The following is a 23,212-nucleotide window of genomic DNA, read 5'->3' as shown; positions in this document are numbered from 1 at the left end:
ATCTTTGTTGAGTTTTAAATGTACTATTTTGCGCAAAGACCTTAAAGTACCATAGAGAGCAATCACCATCACACTACATTAAACATATCTAGCAATGACCTTAGATCTATAACATTGTAAATTAAATACACTGTGGAGACTTGCAGAGATACAATCCAGAATTAGTATAAAATAAAACTTGTACATGTAAAAACTTGCATAAAGTAAAAATTTGACTTGAAAGGGGCCCATTATATTTACATACAATGTCCTTTTAAATACACTAAAAGCTTTATATTTCATTAACTATAAAATAACTTTAAATCAAATATTAAAAATCAAATTTACTTTTCAAAGAGATAAGGTATTTGTCTTGAAAAAAGGAAAATCAACTTAATCACCAGGGAAATGCTGGGGGTTAGGGGGGTGGGAGTGGGGGTGTGTGTGGAGATCATCAGCCTGTAATCACATAAAACACCACAAGGTGGCAATGGAATCTCTACTAAAGTACTAAGGAGGACTAAGTGCCCTAAATTTTCTGCAGCCTTGCTGGTAAGAGTGAATAGTGTATTACATACGTAGATGAAATCTTAAAAAGTTTTACTGCTAAAACAAATTAGTAAACTAGTACCTGTTTGAGATTTCACAGTATAAAATGACAGAAGAGGTATAAACACATTTATTTACTTACTATAAATATATGGAAAAGGATGTAGGAAAGGGCAAACCCAATGAATCCTATGTTGGAGCCAGCATGACAGGCTGGGTGAGGAGAAGCACGTCACAACCTCCCTGACCTGGCATCTTGTCTCATTGTTATTGTCTCCTTTCCCTTCCTACTAAATTTGTTCAGGCTCCTACTCTGTAACATCACACCAACTAATTTCCTAACCTTTCCAGCCTGTCCTACACCACACTTCCAGATTACCATTGGAGAAAAGAGAAGGAAAAGCCAGAATGAGTAGAAATCCTGAAAAAGTAAATATTTATCCTGAGTATTTTTCCTTAAAAGACTAAGCTGTAAAGCAGAAACAGGTAATGTTGAAGTAGCAAGTTCTTCTGCTCTCACTGGGACTGGGACTTAGTTATTAGAAACACTAGGAATGTTCTAGAAATTAAAAGTTACATTTCTGCACATCTGGGCAGTGTCCAAATGACTACCCAGATATACATATAAATAGAAGGGTATTATTTATATATCACTATAGTTGATAAAAAGGAAGGGTTTAATATTGATGAGTAACTTTCCTTTGTAAGCTTAATTTAATTGACTAGTTGATTTAAAAATACACGAATATGGAATAAACTTAGACTATCCAAAATAATTTTGGAAAAAGAAAAAAAATGACAAGTTTGGAGACTTACACATTACACACTCTTATTTCAAGATTTACTATAAAACTATAATAATAATCGAGTGTGGTATTATAGTACAGCTAAACATGTACCACAATGAAACAGAACTCAGAGTCCAGAAATTGTCAGTATATGGTGAAATGATTTTCAGCAAGCCTTCCAGAGTAATTATATAGGAAAGGGGTAGTTTTTTTCATCAAATGGTTCTTGTACAACTTGATATCTGTATGAAATACAATGAACCTCCGCATATACAACACACAAAAAATTATTCAAAATGGATCATCAACCTAAAGCTAAAACTGTAAAGTTTTTAGGAAAAAAAACAGGAGAAAATCTTCACAACCTTGGGCAGGCAGCAGTTTCTTACGTGGGATATCAAAAGCACAAAACAAACCAAAAATGATAAAACAGACTTCAAAAAATACAGTTGAAAAAGTAAAATCAAGCCAGACTGGGAAAAAATATTTGCAAACATATACCTGACAAAGATTTATATCCAAAGTATAAAGAACTTTTTAAAATTATGAAGGACTCTTACAACTCAATAAATTTTAAAAAAGTAACCCAATTAAATGGACAAGAATTTGAACCATTATGAAGGAACATATATAAATGACTAATAACCATGTGAAAAGACACTCTATATCATGCGTCATGGGGAAATGGAAAATAAAACTACAATAAGATACCACTGCATACACATTAAAATAGATAAAATTTAAAATATGGGGGCCTCCCTGGTGGCGCAGTGGTTGGGAGTCCGCCTGCCGATGCAGGGGACGCGGGTTCGTGCCCCGATCCCGGAGGATCCCACGTGCCGCGGAGCGGCTGGGCCCGCGAGCCATGGCCGCGGGGCCTGTGTGTCCGGAGCCTGTGCTCCGCAACGGGAGAGGCCACAGCAGTGAGAGGCCCGCGTACAGCAAAAAAAAAAAAAATAAAAAAAAAAAATAAATAAAATATGGAAAACACAAAATACATTGGGAAGATTGTTAAGCAGTAGGAGATCTTATTAATCTGGTGAGAATGTAAAAAGGTACGCTATTCTGGAGAACATTTTGACAGTCTTATGCAGTAAACATAAACTTAGTGTACAATCCAGGGATTCCACCACTAGGTGTTAACCCAGAAATTGAAAACATATGTCCATACAAGGATGAACACAATCACGTTCACAGCAACTTTCTTCATAATAGTCACAAACTGGAAAGAATCCAAATGTCTTTCAACTGGTGAATCGATAAATGAATCTGGGTATATACACACTGGGGAATACTACTCAGCAATAAAATGGAAAGGACTGCTGATACATACATACATATATATTTATGTATATATATGAATCTCAGTATATATTCATCAGTTTAGATGAATCTCAGAAACATTGTAAGTTAAAGAAGTCAGGCACAAAATAGTATATACCATCTTATCCTATTTTCATAAAATCTAGAAAAGATCAAAGCCATGGTTTCCTGGAGTTTTGTGTGGAGGGGCGATTGTCTCCAGAGGTGTGAGAGAAGTTTTGGCGGTGATGAAAATGCTCTATATCTCATTTGTGATCTGGTTAAACAGGGGTACACATCTGAGAAAACTTTAGAACAGTATACTTAACCATAGGGGCATTTTATTGTAGGTATGTTCTACCTCAAGCAATTTGACTGAAAAAAAAAAAACATAATAAACCAACAAAAAAGACACAGTGTATACTTTACCAATTAAATTGTTAAAGAAGGAAACCAGGAAATCTGACTTAACGAGGCACAACTCCTAATCCTCTCGACACTCCCTGAGCCAGTGAATGTTGCGAAGCACCCAGTAAAGCTGAATCTCCCTGATAGAAGCAAAAGCTTGAGAGCTGCAACAGATTTGACAGCATGATATAAGGCCTGGGACATTCCCTTATGGAAAGGCATTCAGCCTAACCACTTAGTAAACATCCTCTAATAGATTTTTAATAAAATCTGAGGAAGGAATAACCCATGCATTGTGATATAGAGTCCCAACTCTACACATACAGCCCTTTACCCTCAAAATATAGAAAAGGAAGTACATAAAAATACATCACCCAAACTTCAAACTGTGGTGTGGAGAGAAAGAAAGCTACTCTCAGGTTTGCTTAGAAGGTAGTAAAAATTCACCTATATTTTACTAGAGCAAAGAGAAGTTCTAAACAGAGTTGGCTCAGCGTAAGCAAGAAATGACAAACAACCATGCAAACTTAGGGTGAAAGGAAATTATATCACATTTCATATAAGGAGACAGAAAAAAATCAACTCTAGAAGAAGATATAAATCAATTATACTGGAGAGAATTCCCACAAGTGTTTCACGCTGTAAGTTTATTTAATAAGAACATGAATTCAATTAAACAAGAGCTCAAATACAAGATGATAAAACAACACAATGAGATGAAAAGAGGGATAGCAGACTAAAGGTAATATATTTAAGACAAAAAAATTAGTACTAAATAAGTTAGAAAAAACAGGAAGCAGAAGAGCATTTCTGAAAAATTATGGGAAAATGCTTGAGAAAAATCCCAAATAGATTAGAAAAAAGTTTGTAGACATAAGATAAAATGTCCTTGAAATGAAAAAAGAAGTGAATATATGTACTGAAAGAACACTTTGTGTTTCGGGAGAATTTGATTCATATGCTCAACACTGAAATATGTTCAATTTAACTTATGAATTCTCCAGGTAGAGGAAGAATGAGCCCATTCATCCAAAGACATCTCCAAAGGGGGAAAAAAACCCTATGATCCCAAAATATTATATCCAGCCAAATGCTGCCCAAATATAAATGCAGAAATTTTCAAACATAAAAGAACTCAGGGCATAAAGCACATGGAAGCCCTTCTTGATGAAGCAACTTGAGGACAAAACCCTGAGGAATCAAATTAAAGAACTCAGAAATGCAGAAATCATATAAAGATTAGGGATTATCACTGAATCTATAAAAGTTGCATTAAATATTGTGGAAATTATGCTTTAGAATTAAATGTGAAAATTAAAAATCTTGAGAATACAAAAATTCTAATATAAATAATAAATATTTGGAGGTACAAAAGGGAGTTTGGGAGAAAATGTGAAAGTGTGAATGTCTTCATCTTTATGATCTAAAACTGAAACATGTTTTCAAAAAAATGTGTTAATATCTTTTATGATCTATTTTCTCAACATTTGAGAGCTCCTTTATACAATATTATCTCTTGTAGTTAAAAACAATAGCAGTGCTGGGCTTCACTGGTGGCGCAGGGGTTAAGAGTCTGCCTGCCGATGCAGAGGACACAGGTTCGTGTCCCGGTGCGGGAAGATCCCACGTGCCGTGGAGCGGCTGGGCCGGGGGCCATGGCCGCTGAGCCTGCACGTCCGGAGCCTGTGCTCCGCAACGGGAGAGGCCACAACAGTGAGAGGCCTGTGTACCGCAAAAAAAAAAAAAAAAAAAGCAATGCTTATTTGTTCAACAATTATTCAATTTTGATTTAGTTTCTTTTTCTTCTGATAAATTAAAACAAAATTAAATTTTAATATTTTTGTTTAAAGCAGTGCACAAATTATAATCTTTCTAACACTACTCTATTCATCTTCATATCAATACCTACATAGAAAAAATGTCTGTAATGACATTCCATTAATGTTAGTGTTGCTTATTTCTAGCAGAATTTGGGGTGATTGCTTTCGTCCTCTTTTTTTTTTAATTTATTTATTTTTGGCTGTGTTGGGTCTTTGCTGTGCGTGGGCTTTCTCTAGTTGCAGCGAGTGAGGGCTACTCTTCATTGAGGTGCGCGGGCTTCTCACTGCGGTGGCTCCTGTTGTTGTGGAGCACGGGCTCTAGGAGCACGGGCTTCAGTAGTTGTGGCATGCAGGCTCACTAGTTGTGGCTCGCGGGCTCTAGAGCACTGGCTCAGTAGTTGTGGTGCACGGGCTTAGTTGCTCCGCGGCATGTGGGATCTTCCTGGACCAGGGCTCGAACCCATGTCCCCTGCCCTGGCAGGGGGATCCTCAACCACTGCGCCACCAGGGAAGCCCTGTCCTCTTTTTTAAAACCTTTTTCTGCATTACCTAAGCTCTTTATAATAAAGCCTGTGTGACTTTTACACCTTATCAACATAAAGTAATTTTTTTCCTGCAAAGAAAAATACAAACACCTCTCTTGATTTTGTTTTTAAGAAATAGAACAAATAAGGCAGGAACTTTCCATCACATAAACCTCACTGAAACCACACAGACAGTGGTGATATATGGTGCAGCAGAGAATACAAATTTATCTGACCTCATTGTCTACTTTGTTATCTGATCTTTGGGAGTTTTTTGTTTTTCCTTAAGCCTTGCCAGATCTGTAGGAGGCAGAGAAAAACTGCATCCCCCAAAACAGACAAATCCTGAGACAGGATGTACTTGTCTCTATCTTTCCACCAATGCATCCTTTAATCCTAGAATTGCTACAGAATGTTTAAAAAAAAAAACTGGACACCTAAATAGTCCTTACATTAAAAGCAAAAATAAGAGATTCTAGGTTATATGTTATATATATTCCTGTTTAGGAATTGGCGGTATTCTTATAAGCAAAACAGAAAAAAAGCACTCAAACCATTTCTCTCTTTCTGATCTTTTCACCAGAACCTTGTTGGTTTGGCCTTTAATGATTATTATGTCATTGTGATGATGAACTAGACTTGAAAGTCTGATTTAAAGTCCAAACATGTATTTTATAACAGAGGCTCTTTTTCACTCATATTTTTGAAGAATAACTATATTTAACCATGTAGTTAAATGGTTTTATGTGGGCAATGACATCTCAAAACTGGTCTTGTTCTTTGAAGCAACCCTCCCTTTCTCTCGAAGTGATGAAAACCCCAACTTCAATATTTCCTGAAGGAGACCAAACGTGCGGACACTGACAGAGCTCGTTGGGACACATGAGCTGAGCGTTTCAGAGGCTTCACGCAAGTTGAACACAAAAGAAAATAACTGGACCACAGAACACATTTCATTCATCTTGTAAATACACAGTTTTGAATGTTCATCCAACATTCACTCCAACATTCTCTTGATTAGGAAAAGTTTCTAGTCAATATGTTAAAAATATTCTAAAGGGAAAAAAAACTATTAAGTCTTAGTAAGAAACAATATAATCTCAATATTTTAAAGATAAGACTACACCTTATTGTTTTTAGAATGATTTTTATGTGTTGTTTTGATTTTTATTGATATTTTTATTTACTTATTTGCAATGTAGTTATTGATTGTGAACAGAAAGGCACATATATCATCAACCACAATACAAACCCTAGCTCCCCCATTTAGTATGTACTCTATGAGGTTGAACAGATTTTTAATCTCTTAGCTTCCATTTCCTTCTCTAAACTGGGATTGCAAATACTGCTCTACCTGTTGGAATTGTGTGAAAATAAATTAAATGAAATCATGTATGTGAAAATACTTTATAACCTACAACCTAATTTACACCAGCATTTTGTTATTTGTATTTTAGTAGATACAGACTTATTGTCTAGTGGTCATTGGGTTGTCTGGATAAGAACTCAGTAGAACATATCTATGAATAGCAGGTTTAATTTAAAAAGAAGAGTGTTTTTAGTTCCTAATTTATAATCCCCATAAAATTTTGGAACAAAAAGGAGACCATAAGTATATCCTCCTTCAGATCTGCATTTTACCACATCCTCATTAAGAGTTTATATAACCTCTGCTTAAATACACCCCCTCAAAAATCTATGTGTATCTTTTGCCTAATTACACAAGTCCTTTTCATTTTGAAAAATTCTAATCATTAGAAAATTCGTCCTTACATTAAGATAAAATCTACACTTCAAAATTTCTACCAGCCACTCTAATTCTTCTTTGTGGCACTAAGAATGGATAAAATCCTTTTATTTTACATCAACCTTAATTTTGATAATAATAATAATTAATTAACAATAATTCTCAATTTCTTCTTCAAACATGTTTCCCTGCACCATTCACATATCATTACTTTCCCTTTACTCTTCTCTTTCCCTCACCATCTCCCAGAGATGCAGTCAATCAACAAGTCCAGAGAGTGCTACCTTCAAAAGCTAACCTGATTGGAACCATTTCTCATAAACACTATTGGCACCATCCTGGTCCAAGGCACCCTCAGCTCTCAACTGGAGAATCACAAGTCTCCAGGTAGATATTATTCTTTCCAATCTTGCCCTCCTAGAGTCCTTTCTCAACACAGTAGCTAAATTAACATTCTTAATACCCTATACCTTATAATAGCTTCTCTTCGCACTTAAAACCCAAAGTCCTTATGTTGCCTAAAAAGTTCTACACTATATGGTCCCACTTGCTCTTAGACCTCCTCACCTACTCTGCCAAATTTCACTCTGCTTCAGCCATACTCACCTTCTTGCTGTTCTTTGAACATGCTAGTCTCATACCCACCATCCATTATACTGGCTTTTCTCCCTAAAGAGTATACTTCCATATCTTTCCTTGGCTGGCTCCTGATCACTGAGGTCTCTGCTCAAACATCACCTCCTGCTATGATCTGAATATTTGTGTTCCGCCACCCCCTGAAATTCGCATGTTGAAATCTTAATGTCCAGGGTGACATTATTAGGAGTTGGGGCCTTTGGGAGGTTCTGTCCTCATAAATGGGATTAGTGCCCTTATAGAAGCAGCTAGAGAAAGCTCCCTTGACCCTCTGCCACATGAGGTCACTGTGAGAAGATGGCTGTCTGTGAGGAAGTGGGTCCTCACCAGATGCTGAATCTGCCAGAATCTTGATCTTGGACTTCTCAGGCTCCAGAACAGTGACAGGTAAATTTTCTGTTGTTTATAAGCTACCCTATCTATGGCAGTAATAAGAGTCCAAATGGACTAAGACACCTCCCGAGAAAAGCTCTCACCATCCTACTGAGAACAACTATACACTTCCTTCACTGTCTTCATTATTTTCATAACATCTTTTAATATCTGAAATTTTATATTATGTTGTTTATTTGCTTATTACCTCCTCCCCACTCTAGCACACAATCTCAAGGGAGCAGGAATAATATTTCTCTTGTTTATAATTTTATCCTAAGTCATTTCTATTATATGCAATTGTGCAGAAAGAGTTAACACAGAAGGTCTGAGACGGCCATCCTTAGGAACACCTGCTTGGAAGGCTGACCTTTGGCTGGCATCAGGGAACTTAAATAGCAAACAATTTCCTATAGGACATAAAACTTTCTCCAAATGATAAGAGTAATTTACTGTACCTAGACTGTCTGTACAAATGATGCTGTTTATGTTGAACACTTGCTTTCCTTCTGAGAATCTGGAATTTTGGTATTTGCTAAGCAGAGGGCACCTATGTGACCAGCCCCAAGTAGAAACTCTCAGCACTGAGTCTCTAATGAGCTTCTCCAGTTGACAACACTTCATATATGTTGTCATAATTTGACGTGAGTGGAATTAAGCACACTCTGTTGACTCCACCAGGAGAGGTCTCTTGGAAGCTTGCACTTGGTTTACTGTGTGGACTTTACCTCATGTGCCTTTTTCTTTTGTTCATTTTTCTTTATATTCTTTCACTGTAATAAATATTAGTCATGAGTACAACTATAAGCTGAATCTTTTAGGTCTTCCTAGAAAACTACTGAACCTAAGAGTAGTCTCAAGGAACCTGGACATAACAAGCAAGAAGGTCCCTTGGACTCCCCAATTGAAAATAATCAAATAGAACAGCACATTAAGGAATCCCATAACATGGTGATGAATCTAGTATGAAAATAAAGCCCATCCTTACCCCTACCATGAAATCCTTTTACTACTTACGTGACTGGCCTGTAGATCTCCTTAACACCAATGAACTGAAGTTGTTCCATAATGTCTGGGATACTTGCACATCGAGTAAGATTAATTCGTGGGTAATAAAGAAGGTATGAGAGACACATTTCATTCCTGGTGCTTAACCCTCCCTGAAAATGGAGATACTTTATTTAGAAAAGTATATGTTCCACCAACTCTGATACTTATAGCACACAAGCTGCAAATGTTATGCAGTTTCTTTCCATATTGAAGTGACCTTAAAGCTGAAAAATAATCACTTAAAGGCCAATTTGGTTTTTCAAAAGATAGTGGCACATTTAAAAATTAATAAAGTTATTTCCATCTCTTTAAAAGCTGCCTTTCTTAAATAATTTAATAATCTCCTCAAAGTTCAGTGTATGTGATGTAAACTTCTCACCACAGTGAACATTTCAGAGGATGTTCAGTAACAAGATACCAATCGGTCAGTTTGATGGAATCTTTGCCTGATTGCACTGAGTTTTCCATAATCTTGCTGTCATGTATATAAACATCAGCCGCTGCATACCACAGGGGAGGCACAGTTCACAGTTTGAATCTAAGTAGTAAATTATGTAATAATTAAAAAAGAAGAACAGCATCTGGAGTTGCTACAACAATGTCCAATTTTCAACCAAAAGTTATTAAACATGAAAAGAAACAGGAAACTATGATCTGTATTCAGGACAAAAAGTTAGTAGAAATAAATTGTGAGAGGACATGGATGTTGGATTTAGCAAAGACTTAAAAACAGACATAAATATATTTAAAGAGCTAAAGAAAGATGTTCAAATAATTAATGGTAAATATGTTAAAAATGAGTGAACAGGGCTTCCCTGGTGGCGCAGTGGTTGAGAGTCCGCCTGCCGATGCAGGGGACATGGGTTCGTGCCCCGGTCCGGGAAGATCCCACATGCCGCGGAGCAGCTAGGCCCATGAGCCATGGCCGCTGAGCCTGCACGTCCGGAGCCTGTGCTCCGCAACGGGAGAGGCCATAACAGTGAGAGGCCCGCGTACCGCAAAAAAAAAAAAAAAAAAAAAAAAAGAGTGAACAAATAAGGAATAACATCAGACAAAGGAAAACATTAGAAAAAAGAACTGAATAGAAATTCTAGAGTTGAAAGGTACTATAACTAAATTAAAAATTCACAGGATGAGCTCAAGAGCAACTTGACATGGCAGAGGAAGGAAGCCATGAACTTGAAGATCAATCCATAGCAATTTCCCAACCCAAAGAACAGAGAAAAAAAGACTAAAGAAAGTGAAAACACCTCAGAGATCTGTAGGATAATGTTAAATGTTCCATGTATGTAATTTGAATTCCAGAATGAGAGGGAAGAGAAAAAAAGAATAGAAAAACATATTTGAAAAAAATGGTGGAAATCCTCCCAAATTTAGTGAAAAACATTAACTTACAGACCCAAGAAGCTCAATAAATGCCAAAGATAATTATGAAGACAACCATACCTAGACACATCATAGGCATATTGCTAAAAGCCAAAGACAAAGAGAAAATCTTGAAAGCGGCAAAGAAAAACAATACATTGCATACAGGGGAACAGTAATACAGTGAACAACCAACATTTCATCATAAATGATGGAAGTAACAAAACGATATTGGAATCACATTTTCAAGTGCTCCAGGGAAAAAGAAATTAACCAAGAATTCTGTATCCAGCAAATAAATCATCTATCTTTCAAAAGTGAAGGTGAAAAACATAGTAGTGTTGTTCATAGTTATACATTAACATAGTGGTTTATATGCAATGATTTTACAAATTGCAAAACAGAATGCTTTGCACTTGATGCAGGATTGGGCAAAAGGAGAAGCTGATCTGCAAATGAGGTGCAGCTGACACCTCAGTAAATATATTTAATCTGTCCTTGAGCTGGGATGGCTATTCAGAGTTATACCAAATTGTAGGAAGGGAATTGGGCTTTTGTATTCTCACATCAACCAGTCATTGGCTGCTGGCTGCCCCACTGAAGAGAGTATAACTTTAAGTGGGTCATTCCTTGACACCAATGGCAATGTCCAGTGAGGGACAGACTTCTGCTATTTTTCTATTGTATGTTTGTCTATGTTATGGATTTATAGAATTTATTTTATATGCTGGATACTAATGCTTTATGTATTGCAATTTTTTTCAGTTTAGAACTTATCTTTTCACTTAATAGTGTTTTTTGGGTAACCAAAAGTGTTAAGGTAATCAAATTCATCAATATTCTAATTTATAGTTTGCACTTTTTATGTTCTGTTTAATAAGTTCTTACCCCAAAGTACTAAAGTTATATTTATATATATTTTTCCAAATGGTTTTAATATTTTGTTTTTCACATTTTAATGTTTAATCTACCTGGAAATGATTTTTTGTGTATTGCGGGAGATAAAGATGTAATTTTATTTTTGTCATCTGGATACCCAACTGTGTCAGTAATTCTTTAATGGAAAAGTCCATCCTTTGCCATTTATCTGAATGCCATTTCTATCTTAAACCAAGTTTCCATATAGGGGGTTTGTAGGTCTGTTTCCAGGATCCCTATTCTGCTCCACTCTTCCAACTCTGGACCCAAACCACACTATTAATCACCATAGCTTTAAAATAAGTCATCAAATCTAGTAGCTTGTTTCCCATCTTGTTCTTTTTAGTAGTGTCTTGCCAATTCTTAACCCTTTGCTCTTTTATGTAGATTTTACAATCAACTTGCTCGTGTAAAAGCTAAAACTGTAACATTTTTAGAAAATTTTTTTTTAAAAAATAGGAGAAAACCTTTGGCTAGGTGAAGATTTCTTCGTTAGACACCAAAACCCCAAATCATAAAATCTCTCTGATCTTTCTTTACTGGAATCATATCAAATTTATAAATCAATTTAAAAAGAAAGACTATCTTTGTTTCACTGAGCTTTTCTATCCATGAACACAGTATCTCTTAATTTCTTTAGGTGATCTTTAATGTCTTGCATAATGACTAATAATTTTCTCCATAGAGCTCAAACACATCTAATGTTATTTTATTTCTATAGGATTTATAGCCTTAAATTGAATTTTCTTGAGATAATTTATTGTACACTAAAATACAATTAACTTTAGATTTATCAGTTTGGGGGAGGTTCTGATGTGGAAAATTACAATATCTGTAAATAATGTGTTTTACTTCTTCGCTTCTTCCTTTCTGATCTTTATATCTCATTTTTTTCTTTTCTACTACGATATTGAATAAAACCAGTGATAATAAACATCCTTGCCTTCTTCCTGACTTTAAAGAATTACTTCTAGTATTTCACTTAGTTTGATATTTGCTATAGATTTTTCACAGCTAATCTTTACCTGGTTAAGGCAATTCTCTCCTATTCCTAGTTTGCTAAATGTCCTTTATTCCCCCCATGACTGACAAATTTTATGAATGCTTTTTCTGCCCCTATTGAAGTGATCATAAGTCTTTTTCCTTCGATCTCTTAATGTATAATGGCATTAGTGTATTTTCTAATTTGAACCAATTTTACATTCCTTAGTTAAGCCCAAATCAGTCCTAATGTTACATTTTTATATAACGCTGGATTTGGTTTGTCAATACTTTGTCAAAGTTACTTCCCTCTGATGCATGTTGTGGACCTTTCTCATATTGCCCATATCAAGTTTCAGTATTAAGCTTATGCTAACTTCATAAAATGAGTTGGTAGAAGGTGTTCCCCCTTTTTTTGTGCTCCCTGGAAGAGACCGAGGAAGGCATGAGTGATTTATTTCTTGAATGTTTGGCAGAACTCCCCAGTAAATCTGTTGGGACCAGATTTCTCTTTGGGTCAGAAGCACTAAGGTCATGGAATTTATTCTTCCTTTTGAAGTCTTGATTCATCTAAGTACAGATTCACGTGCGTGGTCATTAGAGACCACAGGTCTTTATTAATAATATTTGGTGAGGAAAAACTGAAAGACAGACTAAGGATAGCTTTTCATGAAAGGGTCACTAAATTATACTGCAAATATTACCAAAGTATCATTAGTTAATCTTATAAAATGCTAAAACAGCTCTGATTTTACTTTTATGATGATTCACGTTCAAGAAATTCAGGAATTTTGCTTCCAAATGTGAATGCTTTTCACTTTTTTCTCTTCTAAAATCAAAGTTTATTCCTCCTCCTCCACAAATAAATTTTAATAATAATAAAATTCTTCTTACCCAAGTCATCCGGGCTCTATCTTTTGTGTTGTAGCGACACTCAGTAATTAGATTATCTCCCTAAAACATAAAAGTAGAAGCTTTCAGATTGGAGTTTCATGTTGTTCTATTTATCTAATACATTTGTAGACCAACAGTTTAATTTGCTATATGAATGCATGCATTAAGTAATTTGATTCATAGGAAGACCTTTGATCTATTAAATTCTAGGTTTGCTAGTATCATAAGCAAGCAAACAAACAAATAAGGCTCTCTTTGTTCAGGCCAGACTCCACCATGTTCTAGCTGCATGACCTTAGGTAAGGAAATGACTCAACTGGGCACAATTTGTTCACCTAAAAAATAATGATAAAAATGGCACTTATCTTGCACAGCTGTTGGGAGGAGATTACATGACAGAGCACCCACTTAGCTCTCAGTACAGATTAAACACTTCATAAATGTTAGCCACAGATACTAGTTATTGTGATTATCTCCTCATTTACATTATTTTCTTTAAAGGTCTTTAGGTATTCACTTTCTTAAAACAGGTTTATGAGGCAAATTACTAGTAATTTATTTTTCCCATACTTTCCAACCTTTTGAACAGTTCTGCACATAATGAAAATAATTTTTTATGGCTCCCCAGTCAAGTAAGTGGACAGGCTATTCATCAGAGGGAATGAGCTCTGGGTAATGGCCCCCAGATTTGTCCTCCCTGCCTAGATATTCAGAGAGCCCAGAGATCAGTATCTCAACATATTTATACCCTACTTATGGCACACCAGTTTTGTGTCACAGGGAGTTCTGAGATAACCCAGTGAAACTGGTTGGAGAGTCCCAAGACAAGACAACACCATACAATGGAGGGTAGTCCTTAAGGATCTTGAGATCACTGTTTCTCAAATTTAATCTTCCAACTCTCAGGGTGTACCAGGGAATTTCTGCATGTAGAATAGATACTGCTATTACTCTCACTTCATAACTAGTATAAGTATCTGACTTTTAAGAAGAGAATAAGGGTAGGAATTTATATAACTATTGAGCTTGATGGCCATTAAATAAAAATTTTGACAAAATGAAGCATCATAAAAATTTTTTAAATTCTTCATTATTATAAAACATAAAATTCTCTTCTGTGTCCTTCCACTAGAACCCCAAGTACTGTTGCAAGCTGGATTACACACAATAGAATAATTAGCTATGTCCAAATATCTTTGTCAAATGAAAGAATTACCTTATATTCATGTTTACTGAAATAAAACTTCCAAAAATTATCTTATGGTGAAAGCAAACTTCTGATCTTACCACTACCTGAACTGCAAGCCAAAGGATTGTTAACTGGGGAGTCAAGTTAAAAATAAATAAATAAATAAATAAAAATTTAAAAAAATAAAGATGCTTACAGCACAAAACCCAAGTTTTTATTTTCTTTTTAAATCAACAACTTGAGTTGCCCCTGGGAATAGTAAGAAAAATGAGTCTCAGTTTGGGAAAACAGATCAAACACATTCCATGTGGCTTGTGCAACAGCCATGGTGGGTGGCTTTGAGGATATGGATGAGCGATTTATTTCACCAATAGAAACCTGGCTAATTCTCAGCAGACCTATGTCTCAGGACTTTGATGACATTCAGTGAAAAAGAACAAAACAATCATACTGGTAAAATTGTTCGTTCTTCCTTTAGGTACTGAAACTCCTGGAAATTGAAGTCAAAATCATCATCATAAGCGAGTAATCCCATTTCCTCCCCTTTGCGAAAATGACGCAGCCTGATGCCTCTGCCTGCCAGGTGAGCGTGGAGCAGAACAGCAAACACGTGAATGCCACTTGGCTTTTCAACTTCCAAAGCCTACAGGGGACACAGGGGAGGCCTGATTAGCCCAAATAAGCTCAGACAGTTTACCTTAAAACAGACTTGTAGAGACAACAAAAGCTTACACAATTTAAGTGAATGCATGAGCTGCCAGACATTTTGAATTTGGATTTTTCCTGACTTATACCTAGCAGTGTTATCTTTGTAAAGCAATACTGGCTGGGAGAAAAGAAAAGGAACTAATGCTTGCTGAGGACCAACTGGACCACTTCTAAATATTATCTTTCTTTTTTCTTCTTTTAGTAGGTAAGAAAGCAGTCAGAGCTCCTGGCAAAAAGATTCCAGTATGTTGGTAGCTTGCACATTGAAACTCTTAAAAGGAGAATCTATTCCCACTTTTCCAGATAAGAAAACTGAACTGGGAGAGTGAAATTAAATGAAATGCTCATGGTCCTACAGCTAGTGGTTGATGTCATGGTAATTTAATTCATGGTGTAAATGGCTTAAATAACTCAGAAGAGCACAATCTTTCCACTCCACCAGTCTGCCATACTGTCCACAACCACAATATCCTATAATTCATAAAGAATACTATCCATGTTGAAATACTTTAATTCAAGAAAAAAGAACTATAAGTGGAAGCAGCCATTATGAAATACTTATATATGGTTTTCTCTTATCCAATATGTATTTTTATATTAGTTATTCTTGCTCTTTGGTTAAAGAAGGGAAGGCAACTATAAATCAGAGAAAATGAGAAAAAAATGAAAATGAATCATGGAAAACAAATATGGATAAAAGATAAAGTTGAGAAAGGAAAAGGGGACTATACAAACAAAGGTCGAAACTGTAAAAGAGAAAGTGAAGTATCCACTATGAAGCAATCAAAGGAGGGGAAAGGAAGGAAAACACCCTGAAAATTATTCCTGTCTTTAGAATTCTACACCTGTAGTCTTCAAGATTTAAAAAAGCAATAAAGGTCTTGCTAAAATTGTAAATAATTGTTTTACAGCATGACAACAAGAAAAAGATTAATAATAAACTAACTTGGAATTTTCCAAACATAGTTTCTAAGAGCATAAATTAATCTGGAAACAGCAGCTCATAGACTCAGACATAGCATACCTCTTCCAGGCATTCCAGGGTGCAGTGACCCTCAGACCGGAAATCAGGCAGGCCTGGAGGGATTGTGTGGAAGAGGCTTACCCAGAGGCCAGCCTCAATCACCCCAGCATCGTATTTCCTTATATCTGTCGTGTGAAATAACCTCAATCCAGAATTATCTATCAAGCCTGGAACGAGCATTTAAACAAGAATAATTAAAAGTGAGTTTAAGTTCTTAAAAAAGAAAAAGTTTTCCAGATTCAGTTGAAATGGGTTCATCGGCTTTTCTTAAAAATCTCACAAGGTGGGGCTTCCCTGGAGGCGCAGTGGTTGGGAGTCTGCCTGCCAATGCAGGGGACACGGGTTCGTGTCCCGGTCTGGGAGGATTCCACATGCCGCGGAGCGGCTGGGCCCGTGAGCCATGGCCGCTGGGCCTGCACGTCCGGAGCCTGTGCTCCGCAACGGGAGAGGCCACAGCAGTGAGAGGCCCGCGTACCGAAAAAAAAAAAAAAAATCTCACAAGGGAAAGGAGTACAAGCAAAGATTAACGGACGGCATCATTCAGCTTCACAAAGAGGAATTATAAGATGAGTCGCCATATGGTCTGCAACCATTCTTGACTTACACAGCATACCATAGGAGACACGTTTGTGTTGACTAGCTGATATATTCCACAATTACCTAACATGAAGACATGAAGAACGAAAATTCTAAAGTCATTCATTAGAATATAGAATAACTCAACAGGAGTTTCATTTTATATTGTTTTGAGGTGAAGTTCAGTAACATTTACATAGAGGTGAAAACCCCTTGGTCTAGAAACCACCTGGTGATGGAGAAAAGTATTAATGGTCAACTTTCTTTATAGTTTATTACCAGTCTTTTAATAATTCATCAGTCGTTTGATCAACAAACAGTTATTAAGAATCTATCATGTGAACAGCACAACAGGAACAGTGGGGAGGAAAGATGAATAAGACACATCTCTTGCTGTGACATAAGTTATCATAAGGATGGACAGTATGAGCCCCAACACTTCATAAATCTGTTCCACTATAAAATTAATTGCTTCTTCTCTGCAGTGGTGACTTACCTACCTGTGACTACTGAACTGACCTTTGGATCAAGTAATATATATATAATTTTGTATTAATTGTTGTGATTATTTTATTGTTTCTCTTTTCCCCTATACTATAATGTCCATGAGGGTGGGGACATTATGTTGTTAAACACAGATCCAGCACATCATTGGTGATCATTATTTGCTGAAAAATTGCACGAATCAGTGTAAAATAATAACTTTAAGTTTCTTCTGTTGATAATTTCATATTAAATCCTTCCATTTGTTGGCTTTGGAATATTACATAGTAAATTCAGGTGTAAATACTTACCTCTCTTCATTTCAACATCATATTACACAGTGTCACTGCATAAATATTTTTGAGTATATTTATGGTTTGCCTATCACACAGCAAAATGCTTAATATTTTCTAGTGTGATGAATGATAGTTTTTTATATATGCTTTTAGAAAGAAAATATTTTGTAAGCATCATGTATTTGGGACTAATATACATCATAAAGGAAAAAGGCTATTATTCTACTTCCTGGTAAGTAATATGCAAATTGCTTTTTAAAATTAGTGATCACATGCGCCCATTTGCCTGGTTTATCGCTGGTTAATGACTGTTGTCCCAGTGTAACTATTAATAGTGCCCTTTTTCATTCTAATAAAAGTATCCTAATTGGATGACAAATGTATAGGTTAATTCTTTCTACCACTGGATGCTATTTTATTTTAAGTCTGTTTAACTCTGTTAAAATAAAAAGTTACAAAACTTTTAAAATCATAGGTAGAATGTATAAAGAATACACTCACCTTCCTTATATGTTGGATTGTCGTAATGGACTTCCAGGAGCACATAATGAGGGTCTAACGGAGTGCCGAGGGATAATCCAACATGAGGTGGATAGGAAAAACCCTAAACAAGCAAAATTCCATAACATACTGTCCTGTGAAAGTCCCTCAGAGCTCTGTTCCACCCAAAAGCCAGCCATTCTCAACGATATTTCAACGTTTTTCAACTCCATTAATCTATAGTTGATCAAATAAAATGGCTTAAGGAAAGAATTACTTTCTATGGAAAGAAAAATAAACCACCCTCATATCAAAAATACTATATAGGGCCTCCCTGGTGGCACAGTGGTTAGGAATCTGCCTGCTGATGCAGTGTACATGGGTTCGAGCCCTGGTCCGGGAAGATCCCACATGCCACAGAGCAACTAAGCCCGTGCACCACAACTACTGAGCCTGCGCTCTAGAGCCTGTGAGCCACAACTACTGAGCCCATATGCCACAACTAATGAAGCCTGTGCACCTAGAGCCCATGCTCCACGACAAGAGAAGCTACCACAGTGAGAAAGCCCGTGCACCACAATGAAGAGTAGCCCCCTGCTCGCAGCAACCAGAGAAAGCCCACGCACAGCAATGAAGACCCAACGCAGCCAAAAATAAATAAATACATTTAAAAAATAGTATATAGAGTTTTACAAGTAAGTGTTAGACTTGTAGGGGGAAAAATGATCAATTAACTTCGTTACATCTCAGTAATCATTGGCCCACCTCTCCACCAATGGCCCACGCAAAAATGACAGTCTCGCACGTGAGGAAGGCATCGGGCATGTTAGGGTGGTAGCACTCGTGGCCGTGGTCCAGGACGCTGTCGCTGAAGTTGCTGCTGCACTGATAGAGCAGGATATGATGGACCAGACTCTCGTGGCCTCTCTGTATCACGGGCTTAACCTAAGGAAGCACAGGTGAGAGGGAGGATGCAATGAATAAAAACACCCTACAACACCCTACGATAAGCGTGAAACTAGCATAAATGATTATTAGTTTTTCAAAGGAATAGTTTTCTCAACTATGGTAACAGCTATGTGGCTGAAGCACAATTTGTTCTGGAGATGATGACAGTGATGATGATGATGGTGCTGATAGCGATGACAGTGGCAAAGACAATGGCAACAGCAAAGATGCGATAACCGTTTACTCCTCCAAGAATCCTAGGACTTTACTAATCTGTTGTTTGCTTTTTTAACTCACTGTTGTTTCCCTTAACATTCTGCATAGCAGCTGTTTCAAAACTTGCTTGCTCTCTTCCAGGTTTTACTTTGCCCTGGCACTCTCTGTCTCTCTCTGTCTCTCTCTCCATCTCTCTGTCTCTCTCTTTTTCACATAGAAAAAAAAATCACATAGGCATAAACGCCTACAGTCTCCCTCTCTACCACCTCAAAATGTTATCTTTACCCATCCCTACTGGCAGTAATAGATCATGTATCACCTATCTATCTATCTTTCTATCATCTATCATCTATCTATATGGTACAGAGCATAGTGCTAGGCACAAAGGAGGGCTCAATAAAGGATATTTTTATTTTAGTGATTAAAATCAAACTCTAACAAGAATCTTACCATTAGAACTTAGGAGAGAAAAAGTCATTGTAGCAATGCACTCCCGTGACACTGCTCAAATTAGAAGAAGGAAACTGGTGAAAATAGAATGAGTGGTAAAGTTGGTCCTGAAAGCGTGATTTAGGTGACTATGCTCCTTCCATTGTCCCTTCTGTAAGTTCCCTTCAGAACATTGTCCAGGAACCCAGAATGAGCTAAGCACATCCTAACAACCCAAGGAGCCTTATATCCAGAGGAAGTGGATGAGCCCTGTACTTAGCTTAGCTGGGCTACAGGTGTTGCCATTAGTTACAGGGTTCTTTGAACCTTCTGCTCCACTGCCAAAGAAGGCCTGGTGTGTTCCTAAATTTCCAAGAGTTTAGCTGTCTTAGAGCTCATCCACATTTGTGCTTTTAGCCCTAACTACTCAAATGCAAACAATTCATTTTAAAATCCTTGCTTTAGACAGTCATAAGGATGAAGTGTTTTCAGCTATTTTCTCCTAAGTCTCTCCATTTTGATTTTCTAGTTTTCTTTATATATATATGTTTATATATATATATGTTTATATATATATATATATATATATATATATGAAAATCTAAGCAGCCAAAGAGAGAAGCAGTAGGCAGTGAGTAGAGCTCTGAGTGGGCAGCCAGAGTTTCAAGTTTTTAAATCCAGCTTTTCTTTTGTGTTGCATAGAGTCCTGCCACACCTAACCCACACGTACATTTTTAACATCACATTCACAGAAAATGACATGGTTGCACATGGTTGTGTTTGCACTTGCCTCATCTCTAGAAGATCGTGTGCCCTGAAGACAGAAATTATTTTCTATTTTGCTTGAAAATGACAGTTATTGTTCAAGCATGATTCCATAATATATAACAAGTACACAGGACAGCCCAGGATTTCTACGAGATTGTAGTTTCCACATTTAGTTTGAGCTTTTTTGCAAGTACTTATTTGGGCACCTCAGTACTCCAAGGGGGACAGGAAACTGCTAATATGTCCATAGTAAAATATTCAGGCACATGTGAGATTTTTGCTATGTGCCTTCTAAGTTCAGGCAGAACCTGTAGGTTGTACCGAGCTCTACAAGGTAGGTCCTGGATAGGAGCCCTTAGGGCAAATGAGGGTTGGCTGTTGCCAAGGCAGCTACATAAACTAGAGGCCTTCATAATGGTACAGCAAGAGAGCGCTAAGAGAGGGTGGGGGCAGAGTATGTGAGGCTGGGTGGTGCCTGTCTTAGAGGAGCTTCCAATAAACTTCTTTAAAAAATCTCTTTAAGAACAAGTGCCTTTTGTATGTATAAAGGAAGTGCTGAAGCCAACACCAAGTTGTCAAGCTAACAATGCATTCTAGGAACAATAATAGTAACATCTGTCTTTTATTTAGCACCTACTAACTACCAGCCACTATTGAGTCATTTCACATATTTCATTTGCTATTTATAACAAATCTATAAGGTAAATGTTATTGTCTCCATTGTACAGATGAGAAAACTAAGACTCAGAGGTTTAGGCAGCAAGTTCAAAGTACCATGGCTAGGAAGTGGTGGATGGGGATTTGAAACTAGGCTGGTCTGACCCCAAGGTCAGTATTCTTCTGCTGCAACTCGTTGTTGAAGGAAGATATGTTGGAGACGCACCAATGACCTTGGAGGTTGCTCCCAGTGAGCGGGCAGATGAAGGGTTTCACATAAGGCAACTTGCCGACAACTGTCAGGCAGATGTCAATGCCAGGAGGTGCTTTCAGAGCCACTGTGAAAATCCCCATGCAATACTGCCCTCAGGGGAGCAGTGCCAGACTGGGAAGGAGCACCATGCCTGGGGAGTCTCCTGCCCTCCTTGAGACCCAGTCCAAGTACCCTTAGCCTCTAGGGAGAGGAGACAGACTGTGACCTTTAACTGTGCTCTCTCCTAAGGAGAGCAAATAACAAGGTCTCTCCTCGAAACTCAGTGAAGGCTTTAAGGAGAATTAAATTGCAACCCAAGCCCCAGGTTACAAATGGATAGTACAGCCTAGAAAAGGAGGATTTCCTAAGAAAAATACACTCATAAAACAAGAAGGAAACTTACTGCAGGCAAACCTAGGTACTGATCATAAGAAAATATAGGAAGCCTTGGAAGAAGTGAAGCCCTTGGAAAAAAATAATTTTTTTTTCTACTGTGAGATGAAAGAGACAAAGAAAGAGAAGTGCCTGAGAATGATACGTAAGGCTAACTACTGAGTGAAGAGGCCACAGACGTGGGAGGAAAAATACGAGTTATCAAACTCCTGAAAAGAGGAGAATTTCTTGATAGAGAATTTTAAGTTGACCATGGGGGATAATTAAGTGAGACCCCATGGATGGGAATAACCCAACAGTGCAGGGTCCAAGTTCCAGGGAATGAGAGCTCCTTGATGAGAGCGGGACAGGGCCATTGGCTTATGGCGCCCAGCACAGGAGAGAATTTCCCACAAAGCTTCCTGTCATGCTTAAGAGCCTAGTGACACCAGTGCATGGCTACCGATCACCAAATGATGGCTGCACATTATCTTCTGCTGCCACAACCAGTTCCACAAACATCTGAAGCAGTCATAGCACTTGAGTTTTATCCCCTGCTGTGATATCCTTCTTTTCTCCCAAGTAAGGCTGAGGCAGAGACCAGTGAGTACATCTGAGGAAGGAGAGTGAGGCGCACAAGGGGTCCATGACTCACACTGCTTGTTGGCTGAATGCAAACACTCAACACTACTCTCTTTTGTGCTCTTGGTAACAGTCCACAGGAAAGAATTTTCCTTTTGCATCACTGCCTTGTTTGAAACAATGGTGGAGTGCTATACTTTTGTATTTAAATATTTCAGAGACAAATAAGGCTGTAAGGCTTGTCTATCAGTGCTTGTCTATAAGGGGCAGCACTTACAAAGGATTTCCTATTTTGATTACTACTTCATAGGTGTCACATTATTATCACAGTCAAAATGGTAATGCCAAAAATTTGCCTCTATTCAAAAAAATATTACAATGATAGAAATTGTCAAAGAAGGTCATGGCAAGATAAAGTACACAAATATAAATAAATTGGTATTCCTGAGACTGTAATGAACATTTAATTGAATTTTGCTTTTAGTTGGCTATATGCCAGCAGAAGAAATAAATAAAGAGAAATATTTTTTTAAAGTGCCTATGGAAGTGGGTGGCAGGCAATGACACCCACCTCATGACATATCAAACTGTGTGATTGATCACTGTGTTCTTGCACATAGATGGAATTTACAGACCTAGAACAGATGGTAGGCCTGTACGCCCACCTTCATATGCAACAGAAGCCAGGAAAGGATGGCCTGGCAGCTGCGGGTTATCTGTTAGCGTGGGTGCATACTAAAAAACAGCCGGAGAACAAAAACGCAGATGAAAAAGAGAGGGAAGTCTTCAACCTGAAGGATTTTAGCAGGTAAAATAATCCCTTCAGTTAGTTCAAGAAACTGGAACTTTGGGATACTATTGAGAGGACTTAGCAGTAAAAAAGAAGAAGAAGAAAAAA

The 23,212-nt window shown here is 37.3% G+C and overlaps 1 protein-coding gene across 3 annotated transcripts in view; it reads right to left on the bottom strand.

Moving 5' to 3' along the window:
• Positions 1-23,212, bottom strand: part of MOXD1 (monooxygenase DBH like 1) — an 81,012-nt gene that overhangs the window by 5,421 nt on the left and 52,379 nt on the right. For 2 of the 3 annotated variants that reach the window (XM_060115063.1, XM_060115065.1), the window contains exons 5-10: positions 18,855-19,034; positions 18,111-18,213; positions 16,255-16,421; positions 14,974-15,165; positions 13,334-13,393; positions 9,143-9,285 (exon numbers count right to left, since the gene is read on the bottom strand). In XM_060115063.1, coding sequence (XP_059971046.1) covers positions 9,143-9,285; positions 13,334-13,393; positions 14,974-15,165; positions 16,255-16,421; positions 18,111-18,213; positions 18,855-19,034 — 845 coding nt within the window. The remainder of the gene's footprint in view (positions 1-9,142; positions 9,286-13,333; positions 13,394-14,973; positions 15,166-16,254; positions 16,422-18,110; positions 18,214-18,854; positions 19,035-23,212) is intronic. The other variant, XM_060115064.1, reaches the window with a different exon arrangement.

The sequence above is a fragment of the Mesoplodon densirostris genome, chromosome 12 (genome assembly GCF_025265405.1).
Source record: "Mesoplodon densirostris isolate mMesDen1 chromosome 12, mMesDen1 primary haplotype, whole genome shotgun sequence".
Classification (NCBI taxonomy): Eukaryota; Metazoa; Chordata; class Mammalia; order Artiodactyla; family Ziphiidae; genus Mesoplodon; species Mesoplodon densirostris.
The sequence above is the reverse complement of the archived record's forward strand: the minus strand, read 5'-3'. Positions and strand labels throughout refer to the sequence as shown.